General features: G+C 42.3%; 1 protein-coding gene across 5 annotated transcripts in view; it reads right to left on the bottom strand.

The window, feature by feature from the left end:
- The window catches only part of GRIP1 (glutamate receptor interacting protein 1), a 492,217-nt gene that overhangs the window by 42,622 nt on the left and 426,881 nt on the right, over positions 1-22,714 (bottom strand). For all 5 annotated transcript variants that reach the window (XM_084810562.1, XM_084810565.1, XM_084810561.1 and 2 more), the window contains exons 9-14: positions 21,556-21,725; positions 16,221-16,376; positions 15,346-15,498; positions 9,047-9,233; positions 8,276-8,421; positions 4,151-4,231 (exon numbers count right to left, since the gene is read on the bottom strand). In XM_084810562.1, the coding sequence (XP_084666688.1) occupies positions 4,151-4,231; positions 8,276-8,421; positions 9,047-9,233; positions 15,346-15,498; positions 16,221-16,376; positions 21,556-21,725 (893 nt within the window). The remainder of the gene's footprint in view (positions 1-4,150; positions 4,232-8,275; positions 8,422-9,046; positions 9,234-15,345; positions 15,499-16,220; positions 16,377-21,555; positions 21,726-22,714) is intronic.

The following is a 22,714-nucleotide window of genomic DNA, read 5'->3' as shown; positions in this document are numbered from 1 at the left end:
TACTTTAAAGAAAGATTTCTACTTTAAAGAAAGATTTCTTGCTTGCCTTTAATAACTTCATTGACTCTGTTCCCACACCACTGGACTCTTGGACTTCAGTACATTTACTAATCTGAGGAATGGATTCTATTTGAGCTTCTATTCTTGTATTTTAAATAACTATAATTCTTAATCATTATTCTAAATCAGGTAAGGGCAACTTTGGGGGTCTGGCATGCATTTTTGCACACATACCCCGCTGCTGCCACTCTACTGAATTTGGCAGTGGAGGCAAAAAAAAGAAAGGCAATTTGCCATCAATTTTTGGTGGCAAATCACAATGGGAGGTTAAAACAGTTGAAAGGGGGCTGTTTTAGCTTTCCATAGCAAAACAGCCATTTTTTTTTTGCCACTGCAAATTTCAGTGTCAAGCAGTGATGTGCAGGGGCTGCATATTGCTCACTTTTGTTCTAAATATATAACCAGGGCTGGCCCTCCTATAAAGTAGGGTGAGGCACCTGCATCAGGTGGCAGAGTGGGAGGAGTGGGAAATTGCCCCTCCCTTGGAGGGCTGCCACAACCACCGCTGCCTCATCACCTCCATGGGTGCTCTGGAGAGCATCTGCAAGTTGCCTCCCACCATAGCATTTGCCACAGTGAGAGCGCAGCCGATAGGGCTCTCTGGAGTAGCCACTTGCCCTCTGTTTCCCTCATTATGCACCTCCTTCCTCTTAGATTTGCTGCCATTAGAAAAAGCCACACGGTGGACTTTCGGTCGGAGCCAATGTCATCCTGGCGGCGTTCTGCGGAGTCTCCGCGGGACACTATCTCAAACAGCTTTTAAAAGGTTGAAAAACCTTTTCATCTTCCCCTGGAATGAAAAGGGGAGGCAAGAGCAGCATCTGGATGAAGTCTTGGAAGTGTAGCCTTTTTTGCAAAGCAGCAGAGGGATGGGGCTCTGAAGCTAGTCTGCCAGAGCTTAATCACCGCTCAAAGTTGTTTTGAAACTTCTATCTAATTAGGAGAATTCAGGGCTGATGTGCTTCAATGTAGTTTTTAGTGTTTATGGACTAAGGAATACCAGCAATATTTGAGGACCTACAAGATTTGTTTAAAAAGAAGGATGGCAACACCAAGGAGGAGAAAAGGAACAGGAGTGTTCCGGAAAAGTGTTCCGAGAAGTGATGAAAATACAGAGGAGTTTCTTGCTCTGATAAAAACTGTCTTTGCAATTGGCTGAACAGGCTAAGAGACTGGATACAATTCAAAATTCCATCACCACCCTGAAGGGGCTGTGGACTTAATTAACTCTTGGCAAAAAATGGAGACAAAGGTTAACGAGCTGCAAGATCAAGTGGCAGCGCAGGAGACTGTCTCACAAGCTTTTCACAATAATTTTTCTGCAAGAATCTCCCAATTGGAGGCTTTCACATGCAGAGCAAATGTGCGTATTATTGGTATTAAAGATCTATCTACTGATGTAAATTTGCTTACTTTTGTAGATAAGCTCCTGCATGAGATACTTCCTTTGTCATCTGATGCCGGGTTGGATGAATCAGAGGTCGGAATTAAGATTGCTGGGAGAATTATCAACAACCTCCGATATGCAGACGATACCACCCTAATGGCAGAAAGCGAAGAGGATCTCAAGAGCCTCTTCTTGAGGGTGAAAGAGGAGAGTGCAAAAGCTGGTTTGAAACTCAACATTAAAAAAACTAAGATCATGGCATCTGGCCCCATCACTTCCTGGCATATAGAAGGGGAAGAAATGGAAGCAGTGACAGATTTTACTTTCTTGGGCTCCAAGATCACCGCAGACGGTGACTGTAGCCATGAAATTAAAAGACGCTTGCTCCTTGGGAGGAAAGTTATGGCCAACCTAGACAGCATAGTAAGAAGCAGAGACATCACCTTGCCGACAAAGGTCCGTCTAATCAAAGCTATGGTTTTCCCAGTAGTAATGTATGGCTGTGAGAGCTGGACTATAAGGAAGGCTGAGCGCCGAAGAATTGATGCTTTCGAACTGTGGTGCTGGAGAAGACTCTTACGAGTGCCCTGGACTGCAAGGAGGTCAAATCAGTCCATCCTAAAGGAAATCAACCCTGAGTGCTCATTGGAAGGACAGATAATGAAGCTGAAGCTCCAATATTTTGGCCACCTAATGCGAAGAGAAAACTCCCTGGAAAAGACCCTGATGCTGGGAAAGACTGAAGGCAAAAGGAGAAGGGGACGGCAGAGGATGAGATGGCTAGATAGCATCACGGATGCAATGAATATGAACTTGAGCACGCTCCGGGAGAGAGCGCAGGACAGGAAGGCCTGGCGTGCTATGGTCCATGGGGTCACGAAGAGTCGGACACGACTGAACGACTGAACAACAACTCCTTTTTATATTATCTCCTTTCTTTCTCTCTTTTTTCTCTATTTCATTATTGATGGGTCCTCTTAAGAATACTGTAATGTTGGAAACTGTAGAAGATTATTATGTTGTTGGTGTTCTTTGGTTCATTTATAAAGATAAAAGTAGAAAAAAAGAAAGAAAGAAAAGCCACACGGCTTCTTCTTTTGGCTACACGGCTCTCCATAGTGTCAATGTGGTGCTGGCATACATAAGGGGAAGGGGGTGGGGGAACGATGTGACAGGTGGGAAGGGGCATGATGCAGTGACAGTCATCAAAGGTGACAGTCATGATGCAGTCTCTGTCATCAAAGGTGGCGAGAAAGCTCACAGCAGGGTTGTATAGAACATTACTTTTCTCCCCTGAAACTTACTGGCTTTTCTTACTACATGGCAAATAATTAATTACAGTTTTAACTAATGTTAATTGTGTTGGCTTAGGTCCTAAGATAAAGGAATGGAAAGGAAGTTTCCTCTCCCCTCCTACTCCCTGCAGCCATCTGAAGCTCCCAAAAACCTTCTCTGGAGGGTTCAGTGGCTCTCGTGAACAAAGTGGAATTGGGCAACAGGGGAGGGATGCACAAGCAATTGCACAATAAGTTGCACAAGGGTAACACACAACTGTTCACGCAACTGCACTTGTGCAAACATAACTTCAGTTGGATTCGCCTCTTGCACATAGTTCAGAACCTAGTTTCTGCTAGCACAACATCATTTGCGGTAACGGAATGACACAGAACCATAGCTAAAATTAATACCAAACAACAACATGAATTGAAAAGCCTGATGTGAATTTCTATCCAGAATTCTCTCCCCCCACCAAATTATAATTCCAAATTAAAATTAAAAACCATGATTAGGTGAACTAAACCATAGTTAAAACATCTTAAGTAATAACCAATTTGTATTAAGCATTCTTGTGAAGACCCTTCTGAGCTTTTCTCAAAATTCCAGCTTCATAAAGCATAACATGTAATGTACAACAATTGTATTTTACGGCTTTTGCCATAGTTATGTTGTGGTTGTTCTCTGTTTTGCTGTGGAAGTCAGGCTATGTGGCATTTTAACAGTTATATCAGTAAATGGATGTCTGAGGTCAATGTGATACAAATACCTCAAATGTAACCTTAGGTAATCAGTTAATAACTATCTTCCAAGTTCTCAAAGTTTCACTAACAACAATAAATTACTTTAATACTGCATTTTTAAGGGGGTGGGTGGGTCGGAAGATTCAGAAGCAATACAAATGGCAAATTTTAAAATAGAAGCCTTTATTTGCAAAGCTTATCTCATCTCAACGGGGAAAAATGAGAAGAGAGTTTCAGATATAGAAATTTTACAAAAGCACAGCACAGGGATGAATAATTCTTTTTTAAAAATGGATCGCAATCCAATCTTCTGTCCTTTCCCCCATTGTTCTGTATTTTTATCTGCATTAATATCCTGCGTCTATAACTCTTTCTGCAGACAGACCTAAGACTGTAATTTCCTTCAAATTTTATTCCTTTCTAAAATATGTATGGGACTATATTTATGAAAAGAAATATATAATTATTACTGAAGCCTGAGAGAATCTCATTTATACAGAATAAGTGACTCAGTTCTGGATTTTAGCTTGGACCTTTGATTGTTTTAATTTGTGGGATTGTCAAATGCTCAGAGAAAGCAAAACGAAGTGCAAAATATTTCTACAATAATTTTGTTACTGAACACTAAATATAATCAGGACCATATATAATATAGAAAAGATAACAAAAAACTACTTGTACTTACAGCTTATGGTGATGCCAAGCTCTACATTATGCTTCTTTGGTAGTTTTACATGAAAAGTGCCACTACTTGGTATGACAGATTCTGTAATTAAAAGTTGTTTCATTTATAGCACATGCCAGACTGAACTACATTCACTGCATTTTCATCATTCACACCTTACATTCATTAAAAATAATATAGAAGTTTGAGTCAAAGAAGCAAACTAAAGCAAATGGCATGGTATGTTTTATGTTAGCAATTTAAAAATTCACATTGTAAGTCACCTAGTAATGCTCCTTAAAGTACAGGACCTGAAAGCAGAAATGAAAGTTTGAACATCTAAGCCAGGGGTGGGCAACACATGCCCGCCCCCCATGCTACGCCTCAATGTGACCCCCCCCAATGTAACAGTTTTTTAAAAAGAAAAAAATGGTTTTTGTAGCACTATGGAGTGCCAAAAAGGACAAATATAGCGTATTTGTAAGCTAAATTTGGCTTGGGGGTGTCCCCACGGGTGACTTGCTGTGAGCTGTCTGCATTTGGAAGTCATTCGGGACACATGATTTCATGGCCATCCTGCAGCCACCCCCGGAGCTTTTTGTGGAAAAACCGGATTTCCTGAGACTACTTTAAGTCCGATTCTTTCCTTAAGTTGGGTTCTCCACGCTATAGTTGGTGTGTGCCCCTCCCCCACATTTACTTTGGGTATGCTAGCTCTGCCCAGGGGTGTGCCTTTCAGCGTGACTCCAGTCAAGAGGTATTTCCTGTCCTTGTGCTTCCCATCCCTGTCTTTCCCAGCACAAACGTGTGTGTGTCTACTCAGAAGTAACTCCCATTGTGGTCAATGAGGCTTGTTCCCTACATGCACACTTCCGAAGTTACTGAGATTCCCATGCTTCAAAATACTGCATTTAGGAGCCTTAAAGCTATGTTGAAGCTGTGTGTGTTTGATGTTTGCTTCCTTGCTTTTCGGAAGTAACTACTTTGCAGATTCGATCCTTTGCAGCATTGGGAGTGTCAGGAGAGGGAGAAGGCTGAAGCTGTGTTTCTTTAATATTTGTCTTGTCAGTTAATGTGAAGCTTCAATCCTTCACAGCATCGGGAGCTTCAGGAGAGGGAGAAGCCTGCAGCTGTCTTTCTTTAATGTTTTCTTTGTCAGCTGTAAGGAATGGGGGCAGGAAAGCGTCTCGCATTAGAAGGTGAGAAGCCTCTTGCATTGGTTGATCAGCCCCTGCCAGTCTGATGACATTCACGCCAAACTCCTCACCCCATCCAGATGTTCCTGTGAAGAAACTTAGAATGGTACAGTCCCCTGTTTGTGGAGCCCTGAGCAGACCAAACCCAATTTCCTGAAAAATCCAGGTAATCCTCCATTCACTTCTCCTACTGTTGTGGAGAACCCCTCCCCCTTGTTAGAGTTCTGTAGCTACTGTATCTCTCTACACCATACATACGTCTGTGTTCACACTGGGCAGAGTGCACCTTAGGATTCTAGCTCTCTTGCGGGGAAGTCAATGGGAGTTTTCTTATGAGGTACCATGTGTTATATATGGATTACAAACGTATGTTTCAAAGCTTCCTGAGCTTTGAAACATAAATCTCATTAGTCATGTATCAGCTTACAAAATTTACATTTGATCTCCAGTTATATATTTTGTCCCAATAATGTACCAGCATTTTTGGCAATATACTGTGTCTCTAGCCCTTTTCTTCTGCATGGTTCAAAGCAAAACTGGCAAGTAATCATTTCCAAAAAATTTGGTGCACATTGTAATGTTTTGGCAATATACTGTATGTAAGAAAGATTAGAGATCAAATCGCCAACATTCGCTGGATCATGAAGAAAGCAAGAGAATTCCAGAAAAAACGTCTATTTCTGCTTCATTGACTATGCTAAAGCCTTTGATTGTGTGGATCACAACAAACTGTGGCAAATTCTTAAACAGATGGGAGTACCAGACCTAGGGATGGCAGAGAATTTCTCCATGAATCTCCAGGAGGCCAAATGCCAATGCATTTGGCCCCCCGAAATTGGTGGTGAAATTCTTCGCCACCCCCCCACCCCCCCGGGATGCGACTTACCTCCTTCGAATGTCCCTCTCGGCGGCGGGTCCTGGCGGCGTTTCGGCGGGGGCGGGGACGGCGGCTGGTCTTCTGACCGGCTGCCACCGCCGCCATTACAAAGTAAAGTTAAAAAAACACACACCACGTGATAGGCTATGTAATGATTTACGTAGCCTATCAGGGCTAGATTTTCAAAGTCAGCCGTGATAGGCTACGTAAATCTTTACGTAGCCTATCACGCGTGACTTTGAAGAAAAAAAAAAAGCGCTTACACAAATGGCAGCGCCCATGGGCGCCGCCATTTGCGTTCCTTATTTGGGCAGCAGTAGTCTACGTAAAGATTTACGTAGACTACGGCAAAAATAAGGGCAACGCAAATAGCCTTATAGTATTTACCCTTATAGCGTTTCCCTTATTTTCGCCGTAGTCTATGTAAATCTTTACGTAGACTACCGCTGCCCAAATAAGGAACGCAAATGGCGGCGCCCATGGGCGCCGCCATTTGCATACGCGCTTTTTTTTCTTTTTCTTCAAAGTCACTCGCGATAGGCTACGTAAAGATTTACGTAGCCTATCATGGCTGACTTTGAAAATCTAGCCGTGATAGGCTACGTAAATCGTTACGTAGCCTATCACGTGTGTTTTTTTTAACTTTACTTTTTTTATTTCGCGGCCGGGGAGACGGGGCGCTCCCCCCTGGCCTGAATTTCGGCAGCGAGGGATGGGGCGCCTCCCCCCCGGCCTGAATTTTGGCTGGGCAGGGCGGGGTGCCTCCCCCCCGCCAAGAACTTCAGGGGGAGAACTGAAGCGCCTCCCCCCCACTGCGAAGCAAGCTGCGGGACCAGGTAAGGGACTTTCGTCCATCCTTAACTAGACCACCTTACCTGTCTCCTGAGAAACCTGTACGAGGGTCAAGAAGCAACAGTAAGAACCGGACATGGAACAACTGATTGGCTCAAAATTGGGAAAGGAGTACGACAAGGCTGCATATTGTCACCCTGCTTATTTAACTTATATGCAGAGTACATCATGAGAAACGCCAGGTTGGATGAATCACAGGTCGGAATTAAAATTGCCGGGAGAGTTATCAACAACCTCAGATACACAGACGATACCACCCTAATGGCAGAAAGTGAAGAGGATCTAAAGAGCCTCTTGTTGAGGGTGAAAGTGCAGAGTACAAAAGCTGGTTTGAAACTCAACATAAAAAAACCTCAGATCATGGCATCTGGCCCTATCACTTCCTGGCATATAGAAGGGGAAGAAATGGAAGCAGTGACAGATTTTATTTTCTTGGGCTCCAAGATCACTGCAGACGGTGACTGTAGCCATGAAATTAAAAGACGCTTGCTCCTTGGGAGGAAAGCTATGGCAAACCTAGACAGCATAGTAAGAAGCAGAGACATCACCTTGCCGACAAAGGTCCGCATAATCAAAGCTATGGTTTTCCCTGTAGTAACGTATGGCTGTGAGAGCTGGACTATAAGGAAGGCTGAGCGCCAAAGAATTGATGCTTTCAAATTGTGGTGCTGGAGAAGACTCTTACGAGTCCCCTGGACTGCAAGGAGGTCCAGTCAGTCAATCCTAAAGGAAATCAACCCTGACTGCTCATTGGAAGGACAGATACTGAAGCTGAAGCTCAAATATTTTGGCCACCAAATGCGAAGAGAAAAGTCACTGGAAAAGACCCTGATGCTGGGAAGGATTGAAGGCAAAAGGAGAAGGGGACGGCAGAGGATGAGATGGCCAGATAGCATCACCGATGCAATGAAGATGAACTTGAGCACACTCTGGGAGAGAGCGGAGGACAGGAAGGCCTGGCATGCTATGGTCCATGGGGTCACAAAGAGTCAGACACAACTTAACGACTGAACAACAAGATAGATTGATTTCACATCTTAAACAATAGAATATCTGCAATTTCTGCCTGAGTTTAGTATGAACATAAGGCTGCAAAAAGAGAATCATGATAATAAAATGAGACTGACACATGGCAGGGTTGTGTATGTATATATGGTAGATTAAAAATAAAGGGTTTAACTTCTAGAATTTTAGTAAGATAAGATCCTTGAGCATCCTTACCTGCAACATCAAATTCTATCTCCAAAGTGACCTTGCTGGTAATAGATGAATCTCTGAGTAGCTGATTAGCTTCATCAAATGTGCTGTCTTCTGTTGGGATCCCATTTATAGCCAAAACTCTGTCTCCTATTTGTAGGATGCCACACCTTGACACGCAACAGAAGAAATCAGCATTTGGATAAATAAATGATAAAAGCCAAAATAAATCCAATTCAGCCTTTCCAAAAGATACAACAATCTAAACTTTATTGACATTATAAGCTGGATGAGCTGTCACGGCTAAAGGTTTATAGTATTAATCAAATTTTATTCTTCATGAAACCATGTTGTCCTCAATCATTTAATATAAGCACATTTGAAATATACTGATGATAAAATTAATAATCTGAAACGCCAGTGTTTTAAAGATTTTATCTGATCTCAGCTAAAATTAAGCAAAGATTGAAGCACTTTCTGCCAGTCTAGAATAAAAAAAAATTGAAATCTTTGAACTAAGCTTTAGAAATTCCATTAGGAAAAATACATAGCCCTCAATTGCTTGTCAGAGGCAGTCATCTAGATAAAGGCACTGGTGCTTGTTATTCTTCTCATATCTAATCAAGACTCCAAAAAATCCCATGTTATCAGGACAGGAAATTCACCATGTACCACATTTTTCTATGAGCAATGTTCAGTAATTTATTGGAAACCTGAAAATAACTAGTCCAAAAAGCTCCAGAGATACATTCTTAGCAATAAACAGTTAAGAGCAATCACCTCAAAGGACCTCACCTTTCTGCTGGGCTGTCAGCCTCAATATAGGAAATCAGAGGTGGAGACGACAGGGTCTCAGTAGCAAACACACTACCTTGGAGCTGTATCCCAAATCCCACAATGGGGTCAGCTGTCAGCACTACTTCTGTGGTTTCTGTGTGGACAACCTGCCCAGCCAGGCCTACAGTGCTAGAGGCTAGTGACACTATAAAACACATCAGACCAAAAGCAATGACATTCAGAATGAGACAGCACAAATTAAGCAATTTTCTGACACAAATACCATCAATATATCAAATGTATTCAAGTGTAACTATCATGAATTTCTCCTTCAATACTCTTAATATTCTGGACCAACACAGTGAGTGATATCATGAAGCTTTTTACTCATTCCTCTAATGAGCACTAGCTGTCCCAACCTGGACTACAACTTTCATAATCCCCGTGGGGAAGGTAGGAGGTATAGTCCAACACATCTGGAGGGTGCCTGGTTGGGGAAGGCTGCTCTAGTGAATTCTATAGTTGTCAGTACTGAATGACAACTGAACAATTCTCTCTGTCTTTCTCAGCATGTGCACAATCCACTTGATGCACTCATGAAGAACACCGCATGAAGAGAAGGGAAGTAAAAGTCAGAAGCACTGTTCTTTTTAAAGCCATTAATGCTGCATGGAGACAGATGAACTGGTTCAGGCTGCTGTTGATCCAATAACTGTTTCAGTAGCAGATTTATAACAGATTTGGTTTAGGTCTATGAAAGAAAATCTAGTAAGGATCCCAAGAAATAATGATTAGTCCCATGCCTCCTGGGAGGGTTAAATTAATCTCAGTCAAGAGAATCCCTGTCTGTTCTAAGATGTCCCAAAGGAGTGCATTTAAGGATACCCTGAATGTGTCCTAAGCACTGGATTTAACCTTGAGTATTTTGAGAATGGAGATAATTTGACAACGCTGTGCTTCCACAGCTTCAGAATGCTAGTAAGACATTAGTCAAGTCACTCTAAAATGTTGCTGCCAACCATTTGCTTAAATGAAATTTGTCCCTAAATAGCTATAGGAAATAATCTGCTCAATTTTATGCTCATCAATTCTCCATGTATGTGTTTTAGATACAAAAGATAACTAGCTTTGTTTTATAATTATTTATATCCAACTGGTCCCTTTTACGATACCAGAAGTTGTCTCTTATGTCTGCACATAAGAGAATAGGACCACATCCTCTGCATGAAGAAGCACTGATAATTTTCTTGGGACCACTGCCTGAGGGGAAAAAAATCTGACCCTTAAGAACTGTCATGGCATCGTTTACAAAACTGAAAAAGAAAACAGCCAAAATGCAACCTATAAAAAAACCATAATTATAGGTGGGAGAGGCCATTGTTAATATTTTACTTCATATGGCTTGGGACCAGGCTACCTGAAAGGCTGTCTTCTCCCATACAAGCCTGCCCAGTTCTTAAGGTCTTCTGGAGAGGCCCTTCTTTTGAGATCACCACCTTCAGAGGTGCTTTGGTGGCAACCCAAAGCCTTTTGGTAGCTTCTCCCACCTTCTTCCGCCCAAGGGAGGCTACATTCGCTCCCTTTCTGCTGTCCTTCCACCAGCAGGCAAATACAGCTTTGTTCAAGAAGGTCCTTGACCTGTAAGTGGGTCTGTTGGTTGGGTGGTGCTTTTTATTTTTTCATTTTGTATTCTGTAATTATGTTTTTTATTGTATTTTAATGTAAAATTGGTTTAATCAATTTTAATTGTGCCTGTAAGTTTCCTTGAGTGACACTTTTTGATAGAAAGAGGGGGACAAATCAAGTGAAAAAATACATATTGCTTAAGTGGTATTGCTGAGAAACCAAGTTGAATCTAAGTATTTAATCAAATGAAGGAAAAGATAGAAAATGTACTATAACAAAATTAAAAACTGCCAAACAATGGTCTATATTCAATTGATGCCAATTGAGAGAAAGGTTTTTTAAAAATATTATCTCATTAAACATGGAATAAATTTGAGAATATTCACATTAATCTTTACATGATCCACCTCACAAACATTGTAGTAATACACGTGTGTGTGTGTGTGTGTGTGCGCGCGTGTGTATGTGCTTGCCCAAGCCAGTAACAAGCTACAGTGCTTAAAAACCAAGGTGTGATTATAAACGAAAACAAAGCAAAATCAAGTGTAATAAACAATTTGTGAGATTGTGGGGTATCTTTAAGTTTTATAGCTGTATGTTTGGAACAACCTGCATAGGTAATGCAGTCACTGCAATTTTTTTGTTAATAAAATGTTTATGATTCCCTGCACCAGCACAGTTTATTGCCAGGCATTTGGGAAGATCACATTAGTTATACAGATATTTCTACACAAAGGGAAATGAAAACGTTATAGCATCCTTCTGTCATACATATTCTAAACTCTCCTAAGGCAGGTAGATTTAGTAAAATGTGCATTTCTTAAGTGTCCTGTTAGTAACTAGTTACTACATCAAGGCTTGGATATACTATAGAAAGAAAGGGTGTGTGTGCAACAGATAATTTGTGTAAATAATAATAATAATAGTAATAGTAATAATAACAGTAGTAGTAGTAGTAGTAGTAATTCTATAAGGTTCTATAACAGGCACTGTCTGTCAGGCCTTCACTTAGCAGATGGAAATGGCTATTTGATATTTCCAATTAAGGAGAGGAGCTCATAGACCAGCTAAACATACTATCTTATGTTGATGGAAATGACAAACATCCAAACATTGGTAGAATGTTAAAAGCAAGCAGAAGACATTCTACCGAGGTTTGGAGGCTTTCAAGCATGGAAAGATTTATTGTCACAAGCTTGTTTACTGTTTTTTCACAAGCATTTCCTCCTTCCTTCCACCCACAACAAAAAATAAGGAAACCAGAGTGGATTTTTAAGGAAAACTTGTTTTCCTTTCTATATTTTAATCAACTGCTTCCCCCCCCCTTTTTACAATGAATGCTATAATTCTTGTGTGACACTGAATAAGTGCTTTTTAAATTAAATTAAATGAGGCAAACTATTCGTAATTGTGCCAATTTATTAGCAGTAGTACAAAATATGCTTTGCAATCATTATTGCATTAATCTGCAAGAAAACTGTGAAGAAGGTTACTGTGGTTGCCTTGCGCAATTCAATGAATTTAGGGAAAGCATGGAATTGCACCAAGGAGTTTCAGAAAAATATTCCTGTACATCATGGGCTAATATCAACAGCAACAAAATAACTATGCACTGATGAAATAACTATGCACAATTACCATACAACCATTCCACTGCTTGGCACTATGTTTACCAGAACCCCGCCTGCTATATAGCCGTATCATTCCCAACAGCCACAACAGGAATGGCAAGATATACTCATTCAGGCTGGGATCCAATATTTATATTATTTATTTATTTATTTATTTATTTACTGCATTTATACCCCGCCTTTCTCCCTCTCGCAAGGAACTCAAGGCGGCTTACATTATCCTCCTCCTCACCGTTGTATCCTCACAACAACAACCCTGTGAGGTAGGTTGGGCTGAGAGTCTGTGACTGGCCCAAAGTCACCCAGTGAGCTTCCATGGCCAAGTGGGGACTAGAACCCGGATCTCCCGGCTCCCAGTCCGTCACTCTCACCACTACACTACACTGGCTCTCTAGCCAGTGTATCACTTCCGTGTAAGTGGAAGGCACTTCTGGTTGTGCAAGGGGTGTGGTCTCCATTTCTGCTCCCCCCACCAGCTACAGCACCCTGTATTTCTTTATTTATTTATTTACTTACTTACTTACTACATTGCTGTACTACCCCATAGCCAAAGATATCTGGGTGATTCACAAATGTTAAAACCTCCAAATACAGCATGATAAAATAGAAAACCTTTAAAAGTTTAAAACAGAATGAAACCAAAGTAAAAACCATAGTAAAGCCAGCAGCAGACTAAAAATCTAAAAACAAAACACCACATTTAAAAACAAACTGAACAATGAAAAAGCCTGGGAAAAGAAAAAGTCTTCTGCTGACATTGAAAAATGACCATATTGTAGGTGCCAGGTAAACCTCTCTGTGGAAGGCATTCCACAACTGACATGCTATCATGGAAAAGGCCCTCCCTTTGGTAGAAACCTGCCTCACCTCATTAGCAGGGGCACCCAGAGAAGATTATCTTACGGTCTGGGCAGGTATATGTGAGAGGAGACGATCCTTCAGATAACCTGGTCCCAAGCCATTCAGGGCTTTAAACTTGAATACCAGCACTTTGAATTGGTCTTGGAAACTGGATGGAAGCCCGTGCAAATCACAGGGCACTGACGTAATATGATCATCGGCCAGTCCCTGTTAACAGTCTTGCTGTCCTATTTTGGACCAGCTGGTTTCCAAACCATTTTCAAAGGCAACCCCACATATAATGTATTGTAGTAATCCAAACGAGAGGTTACCAGAGCATGAATAACTGTAGCTAGGCTGTCTCTCTCCAGATAAGGACATAGCTGGTATATCGGCCTAAGCTGCTAAGCAGCCCTGTACCACATGCCGTACTGTTCATACGGTTCTCCGGCTCTCAGGAGTGGCTTTAGAGGAGGGGCAAAGACAACTGAATTGGGAAGGAGGTAGCAGGAAACCTCCATTCCCTGAGCAGAACTCTGCTCATAGGGAGGGGCCACGGCTCAGTGGTAGAGCACATGCTTTGCATGCAGAAGGTTCTAAGTTCAATCCCTGGCATCTCCAGGTAGAGCTAGGACATCTTGCCTGAAACCCTGGAGTGCCACTGCCATTCAGTGTTGACCATACTGGGCTAGATGGACCAATGCTCTGACTCAGGACAAGGCAGCCTCCTATGTTCCTAGTTAGTCATGGTCGTTAGGACCCAAGCTATCCTAACTTTCAATCACTACTAGCTCCCTCCAAAGTCCTGCGTATTTTGGCATCTGCCTGAATAAAGGGCTTGCTTAAAGGACCAAGATTCTGATGTAGAGTCCTAAAGCAAGGATGGCTAACCTGCTGGAGGAATCACAGGTGTCTCTCCTTAGCAGTACAAGTATATTTGCAATTAAGCCAAATTAATCCAACTGGCTTCAGGAATCCACTCTGACACAGACAAAGTCCAATTGAATTAATATATTCATGGGATTCATTGCCAATGTCGGTGTTAGCAATATGAATTAAAATTATTTAAACTGAAACCAGTCAGCTTTATTTTTAGTATTGTTCCTTCTTCAGAGTTAAGTTCTGCTGACCCTAGAATAGCTTGCAAGGTAATATAAATTGCTTTCATATGTAAAATAAAGTAGGCTAGTTGCTCAGTAAAGCACAACATTCAGTGTAATGTCCTAAAGCAAGGATGGCTAACCTGCTGCATTCACAGTAGGTAAGAACACAGTGCTGATAATCCCCATAGTAGTGTTCAGACATCAGACTGCCTTTACTGCCAATTCGAGAGAGATCATTCCATCTACAATCTTGACCATCATCTGCCACATCTAATAGCTCAACAGGAATGACATTTTATATAAAAAAAAGTTGGCCTCCTTAGAAGAATACTGCGATTTAACTTGCAAGTGGTATGCCAAACTCCTCTTAGGGCTTCACCACACGAGGCTAAAATCCCAAATACTTACCGGGGTTTCTGCTTCCAGAATCTTTGCGGGATTAAGCTCAGCTCCTTTACACAGGCTGACACATGCTGTTTTTATTTCCCAGCAAGTTCTATACGTTTTATTTTACAGCCACTAGATGGCACTGCTATTATAGTACCATTACGGAAGTACACAGCAAGTAAAGCACTTTATCATGCTTCCTAGAGAAAAATCGCACTTTCCCCGAGTTTTACAAAGGCCATATAATGTCATAATGTCATATAATGTTAAATGTCATAAACTGTGGGAAGAGCCCTGGAGGTTGACGACATCATGTAAAGGACCTGCAAACTTCCGTGAGTAACCAATCTTGATTTCATTATATAAGACCCATGTGGAGAACGTCTCATTTTGTGGTGTGTGTGTTTTTAAATATTGCATTCTTGTTAATGTCAGCTTGGTTTTTAAGCTTGCTGCCATCCTAAACTATCCAGACGGTTGAAACAGGATTTGTATTCAGAATGCATAACTGGATCATAGACAGCAGAAGAAACCATCTCTCTGAAGTTGGATACGGTGATGAAAATGCAGCGTATGGCTGATCACCACCTTTAGCTCAACTGTAACGCACATAAAGTAATCCCTTGCCTAACAACTCCAAACAAATCTGAATTGAAGTATACTTTCATGTAATTTTCCAGATCTACTTCACAGCCCTGTTTCAATACAAATAACTACTGTGGTCACCTACATGAGCTTTTGAAGTCCTTCTTTTTCATTCTCCTTCTCATCATTGTTCCACGTGGACTGGTAGAGTACAGGCTGCGAGGTAAAGTCCCCATGTTTAGAGAACTCAGGCTGTATGCACTCATGGAGGCAGGAGAGAAGGATGAAGATACCAATGCTGCTGAAAGAGAGGGAAGCGTTTGGCACAAGGCACTCTATGGAGCATGCATGTAATTGGCTCTTAAAATCTGGACATTGTGTATGGCTCACAAGACTGTTTTGTGGGCATCCAGTAACAAAGTCACAAGCCTGGCAGCACGGTCAGGATTTTTAGGGTTATGCGAACCATACAAAAACAAAACATATTTACCAGTATAAATACACAAAATGTGTAATCCTATTTGTATCACAGTACTTTCACCTAAGTATTTAAGCAATTGGCATTCTCATAATGAATGCAACACAATTTTTTAAATACACCGCTATGTGAATCAATGCACATCAATGTGGTTAGACACACTGAATCTAGCAATGCATTCTGTGCAAAAGGTGATTTCTGACATAGACTTTGTATGGAAAAGTTTAAGTTCTCTACAAGGTACTAAACTGGGTGACAATGTGAAATGTGTTTGGGAAAACTGGATTCCTCAATAGTTTTTACACCTTTCCCCCTCTATACAAAAAGACTGGTTAAGTTAAAGTAAGAAAAAGACATGATGTCAGAAATAACCTCACGTGATTGTGACAAAAATTGGGACTCAGTAAAACGGAAAGATCTTAAAGACTGAAACGGGAAAAGAATGAGAGAAAGAGGATCAGGTGGAGGAAATAATAATAATAATAATAATAATAATAATAATAATAATAATAATGTCAGGAAGAAAAAGCATGGAACATTACAAAGGTTTTTTTGAGGAGGCGTTTTCTGGCATTTCAAAGCTGGCATCCTGCAATGGTCAGTGTGGTAGGAGTTATAATGGTGGAAGGTGAGGGCACTGGTGTGGCTGTTGGCAGAGGAATCCCACATAAGTTGTCTCTTGCTCCTTTGAACCTTCACTGCCCACATGAAGGGATGAGAGGAAATAAAAAAACAAAAACAAAAAAGGACCAGAGAAGAGGAAAAGGTAACTGGATTACATAAAACAATTAAGAAGTAACAAAAATGAAAGCAGTTCAAAAAGAAAATAACCCTGTCTTCTTTCTTGGCGGTCAGCAAATGCTAGAATTTATTCCAGAGATAGCAACGTTTCACAGTCCCAGAACTAATATGTTCAATACATTAAAAAAAAACTGGTCAGTACTCAATCAATTTTTAATCTGCCTCCGTTTTAGCTGCTATGATTAAACCCTTTAAAAGAACACATTTAAGTCAACATTATCACCATGCATGATATACAATTAGTAATTAAGTTCTGAAAATATCTACCCATTTAAAAGTATTTGTATATGTTTTAAAAAACCCAAAATCAAACAAAGGACCATATATCACATTCTGCACAGTAAGTCAGGGTGGTTTATATGTCAGTCATTCCAATTTACTGCTCTGACATTTTAATTTTACCAGCATCCATCACTGGCACTATATTATCCTGGGCAATGGACTCCCATCTCTCAAGCATCAGCATAAAAATTCCATTTCAGGGAATTTATTAATAAAGACAAAGCAGAAATCTAAAGTTGTCACTTATTGTTTTGAAATGTGATCCCCCCCCTCAAGCCCACTACTTTAACCCACTACAGGAAAGGCAGTTGATTCCCTCTCACACTTAGTTTTGTGTCAAATATACCTTAAACTAGGGATAGTGAAAAAATCATTCAAAATGTAAAAGGAGGAGGAAAGTATTTGACAATTTATTAAAGTCAGAGAACTGTACACTCTTCTAGAAAAATGGAGAAAATTATAACTGGTCTTCGTATACCACCACAAACTGTATCAACTCAAACTTGCAGCATAACATATCTGCTCTAAACAAGATGAAAAATGGACTTGTTTGGATTTGAATTTCTTTGTCTACTCCAGAATTACACAGGGAGATGAAATTTTTATTATTCATATTTTGCATATTTTGTTCTTGGGACACAGCACTCAAGAGAAAGCTGTGACATTTCTGCAAAATATAAGAAATACTTCTAACACTAAATAGAACTGGTCACTATGAAAAGAAGTGGAGAAAGAAAGGGAGAAAAAGAGAAAACAGGCATTCTAAAATAAAAATAAATTAATGAATTAACATACGAGATTGTATTTTTAAGGTTTTTAATCTCTGTAAACTGCCCAGAGAGCTCTGGCAGTTGGGCGGTACAGAAATGTAATAAATAAAATTAAATGAAACATGAGTTCTGCCACAAATCCAAAAGATCCCATTCTGCATGTGGAAGGTGCCTTCTATTCATGGAAGGGACTTTTTACTCCTTGTGCTGGAATGGTGCATGAAAGAAGGTATTCATGTCATTTTCCTGCCATGGATTCTGGGGCCTGTAGTCCCAAGCCCATTAATGGGAAAAGGTAATGCCGGGGGCTTGCCTAATGCTGCCTCTGACAAGAACAAGTATTAGTCCACTGTTGCTCCTGCACTCCATGCTGCTTTCTCCTTTCCTGGCCCCAAAGGTAAGTTCTTGTTCTTTGGGGATGGGGAAGGGAGAAACGGTAGAAGCAGGCACTCCATGTGAGCATCTTTGAGCATTTCATGAATGCTTGTATTAAGTGCCTGCAAAAAACTCAAGCTTTTTCAGGTCAAGCTACGGTATGCTCATGCATCCCGAGTTCTGATATATTAAATGCTCAGTGACTTTTAAAGCAATGGTCCATCTGCTTAACTGTTGCTATTATTTGATAGTGAGGCCTTTTCTAAGGAGACCCAGATTATTAGAAGTACAAGTGAAGCCTGCAACAAAATGTTGCAGTGCGGAGTGCTCCTGCTTCCGGATTCCAGCCAGCCATACCCTCTTCCAGTTCAGTCTACGCCATTCTTTCTTCCAACCTAGTTTTCCATTTTTCTTTTCTGACTGACACTCAACATTCCATTGCCCACTGAGTATGCTCAGTCTTCACTGAGCTGTGTTTGGGTCCCCTACCCTTTTAGGATGTTTTCCCCCCTGAAAGTTCCCTCCCCCAATGCTGGCAGTGTGCTGCTGGGAGTTGTAGTCAACACATCTGGAGAGCACCAGGTTGGGGAAGGCTGCTCTACAGGAATCCTCCACAAATACAAAATTCTCCCCATAGCAGAAATTAGGGCTGTGAGTGGACCCCCCAATCTGACTCGGAAGCCACTTCAAGTCTTCTGAGGTGGGCCCAATTCAGCTCGAGCTGATTTGGGGCCCTCCGACCTGCCTTGTCCTAAGAAGCTGAAGCAAGATTCGGACATCCGAATTCCATTTTGCCCCCCCCCCCCCACATGCCGCCCAGCCCCAGCTCCTTACCTGGGCCCTTGTTCCGGGGGGGGGGGGCACTGCCAGGGGAGCTGCCACTGCCACTGCTACTGGTGCCACCGCGGAAGCCACTGCTGGCGCTGCTGGGGAAAACGTTGCCCTTTGCATCCTGTCAACTGCCGACAGGCACGAGGGCAGGAGTCACCCTCCAATTGCACTCTCCCCCTTCCTTGGAAGGAGGGGAGGGTGCCTGGTTGGAGAATGACTCCTGCCTCTACTCAAGCCTTCATGGGTTCCTTGCTTACGAGGGGGCTGTAAAGGCTTGAGTCAGGCGGCAGAGGCAGGAGTCGCCCTCCAACTGTGCCCTCTCCCTTCCTTGCAAGGAGGGGAGGGTGCCTGGTTGGAGGCTGACTCCTGCCAATGAGGGTGGGCTGCCGCCGCCAGCTCCTAGGCCCTCTGGATGCACGCCAGCAGCTGTCTTGTTCCAGGGAATAGGGGGAGCCATTTTCACCTGTTTTTGTGCCGTGGCTGTGCCCACAAGTGGCAGATCTATGATTTTTCTGGTTCAGTCCATGGAGGCAGATGTGCTCCCCTTTAAAAATCATATGAAATCGTGAGGATCCCTCTTTGATTTTATGGATCCTTGTTTTACTCAGTCCCCATAGCATGTGCTTTCTTCTTGGCTTCGTTCTGCCAAAGGAGAGTGGGAAGGGTTAAGGCTTCCTCTGCCATGTCTGGCAGAGACTGGTACAGATGCTAACAGTGGCTGCAGCAGAGGCAGGATAGGACTGGAGCTGAGAGACAAATGCCATGGAGCTTCCCTCTCAGCTCCCATCCCATCCTGCTGCTGCTGCTGCTGCCACTGCCACCATCACCATTGCAGACAATGGCAGCTTGTCAGGGCAGCAGGAAGCTGCTCAGTTATCTGGCAACTCGTGCACTCCAATGGATTGTCTTGTGCCCCCCCCCGGGGGGGGTTGTTGGAGGGACTCAGGCCATGAGTCACTTAACCTGAACTTGAAGGGGTAATAGTGTACCTGAGTCAGGTGGGAGGGGTCTCTGGGAGATCATATTGCCTTTTTCCTTGTCTCCTCCCCCTACTCTCTATTTTTTTCCTACTTCCTCCTGCAAGGGATGCTGACCATGAGGCTGACCCCAGCTAACTTACCTCGAGATGTAAGCTTGTTATATCTCAAGTAAAGTCTGTCCTTAACCCACCACTCGAGTGTGTTTTGTCTACATCCGTAGCTACTGATGGGGGCCTGACTCGGACTTCAGGGGTGTGTGCACCCCACTTTGGAGACCACTGCTCTAGCCAAATAATGATCAGACAGTCCTCTCTTCTCCAGTAACATCACCTCTCTCACAATGAGCAAATGGAGGCTGATTCACAGCAAAGCTCCTTCTCTCCTCCTCCTCCTCCATCTCCTCTCCCCTCCCATTCCCCCGCCTGTCCCGGTGGCCAGATCTCTTTCAAACTGATATTTGGCACCTCCGTGTCCTCTCATCTTCCCCCCTCCCTCCTCCTCCTCCTCCTGCCTCTGCATGATCTTTCAGAAGCTGATACATTTTGGAGATTGCCTGCCTAGTCTGCTCAGAAGGCATAAGAAGAACTCCGAATATATGAGGTAGACGAGGCGCTTCATGGAGGAGCTGCTTCACTTCCAGGGCACCTCCGAAAGACACATCAGCCCGCTTTGCCTCGTCATTTGGGCTTCGTGCTGAGACGGTGCACAGCCCTAGAAATTACACTAGAACATGGGGAAGCTGGCACAAGTTGCATGACAATGGAAACAGGGCAGAAATGGTGGTGGTGGGTGGGGGCACAGCTCTGCAATTCCGTTCTACTTGTGCTGTCCTTTCATAACTGTAACTCCTGAGCAGGACTATGATTTTCCTTGTGCAATGAACAAACATCACTACAAAACATTCCACCTTGGCCTCTAGCCTTAATGGAGCACCAAGGCATGTTTTTTTGTGAGAAACACGAGAACTAATTTGTACCCTCGGATGTGACATTTTGTCTCTCCTTGCTGGTCTAGCAGGAGCTTGGCTGTTCCTACTGAGAGTGATTAGTTAGTTCTATCACTTAGATTATACTCAGCCCTAAAGCCTTTTCTTAATTAATTAAGTTATTAACACATACATTATCACTGCCCTTGGCTGTAAGATATGTCATTAATTCTTATAGTCCAGCATGGCTAACCCACCACTATGTCTGCTACTGAGGTAGAAAATACAAATTTTTGATTGAGCATATTTAATTCTGGCCTCTGTATGTAGATCAAATGCATAATAATCCAATCCTGATTGGATTGGCCTGGTTCATCTTGTGTTTTGCCTAAAACTGAATAGGTGTATACTGTCTAAAAGTGAGACTTCTCAAAACTTGATGCTGAATGAATAGATGCTCAGCTTGATATTCTGTATTCTTGTATAACTGCACATACCTACACTGATTACTGATTATTTATAGATGAAGGTAAATAGGTAGCTGGTGCTGTATGCAGGAATCTATGAAGTTCAAGGTAAAACAAAATAATATGCAAACCTTTGGAATAAATTTCAGAATTTTCTCTCAGAAGGTTAAGGACAGACTCTGAACTGATTTTTCCTCATCTTAAAATACATTTCATTTTAAATAAGTCCCACTTAAATTTCATTAGGTCTACATCCAAAGCACATTTACTGGAGGTAAGTCCCATTGAACTCAAAGGGTGGTTCTGAGTAAATATGATCAGGATTTGGAAGAAGAACTCAATAACCCCATTTAAAATGCTCCAACATTCATTTTCTAGATTTCTGCCACAGTACAGAACAGGAGGGAAAGGGATGAAGTCTGCTGTAGAACTATAAGTCTCCATACCATGTTCTGGTCCCTTAAGAGCCAGCCGTGTCTGATGATGGGGAAGGATTTCTAGTTTGACATTGTCAGAAGTGTTAGCCAAGAACTGTGTTGCTTCTGCCAATGTACAGTACTCCATGCTGGTGCCGTCAATGGATAGAATATGATCTCCTACATGTAACGCACCACATCTATGGAAAACGAAAAGGAAACAGATCAAAATAGTTCAGTATGCTCTTTGCTTGGAGTATCAGCATCCATTCATTTCAAGTGGATTGTTAGTCTTCATAAGACTAACTTTATAGTGCAAAATTTATAAAAAGTTAAAAGGTTGGATTGTGTTATTGATTAGGTTATTTGCTGTCTTTTTCTAAAAGCCAATACAGTTTTGTTTTTTTTTAAAGGCAAAGATGTCAGTCACATAACTTGAATGGCAGCAAGTTCACATGGATGAGCATGAGCAGAATACATGGGAACAATTTAGCTTAAAGAAGGCTACTCCTTCACGAAAGCACCCAGTTCATCATTTGGTGAATTATTTGAGAATTAAACACCTATTTGTAAAATAGCTTTAAATGGTGATGGAAATATGGAGGGAGCAACCTGATGGCTGCTAGTCAGCGGCTAGATGGCCATAGGATATCTTGTTTTCCAGGAACCGACCTTCCCCCCCTTCCACGCTGCCTCGCGGAAGCCCTGTGCTCTGCGCTTGCAAGAGGAGTGTGGAGTGGCGGAAACAGGGCATGCCAGGGGGGCATCCCAGGCTGGGGAGGGCGGAAATACCGGTACAACACCAGTACAACACCGGTACATGTCGTCCGGCAGCCTCCTCCCCCACTCTGCCCTCCCGTGACTAGACAGCTGAAATTGGCCGTCTAGCCTAAAATGGAGGGCAGGAGAAGCGCGGAGGGAATGATCCCCTCCGTGCTTCTCCTGCCCTGCATTGAATAGATGGTTGCGTCCAAGCTTGGAGGCGGCCACCTATCTGCATAGGATTGCTCCCTAAACTAGTCATGATGACTAGATAAGGTCTGGTAAGTTGTGATGACTTACTACTTGGGAGCTGAAGGGGCTAGATTGCTACATTTTGCAGCACTCAAGAAACTGGCTACTGAATGAGTTGAGTAATGCAAATACTGCAGTCAGCATCCTGACGTACCAGTCATGTAGACAACTTCTT

Source organism: Heloderma suspectum, chromosome 7, assembly GCF_057233095.1.
Source record: "Heloderma suspectum isolate Gila_16-S chromosome 7, 16-S_ref, whole genome shotgun sequence".
NCBI lineage: Eukaryota > Metazoa > Chordata > Lepidosauria > Squamata > Helodermatidae > Heloderma > Heloderma suspectum.
This window is presented reverse-complemented; position numbering and strand designations above follow the sequence as displayed.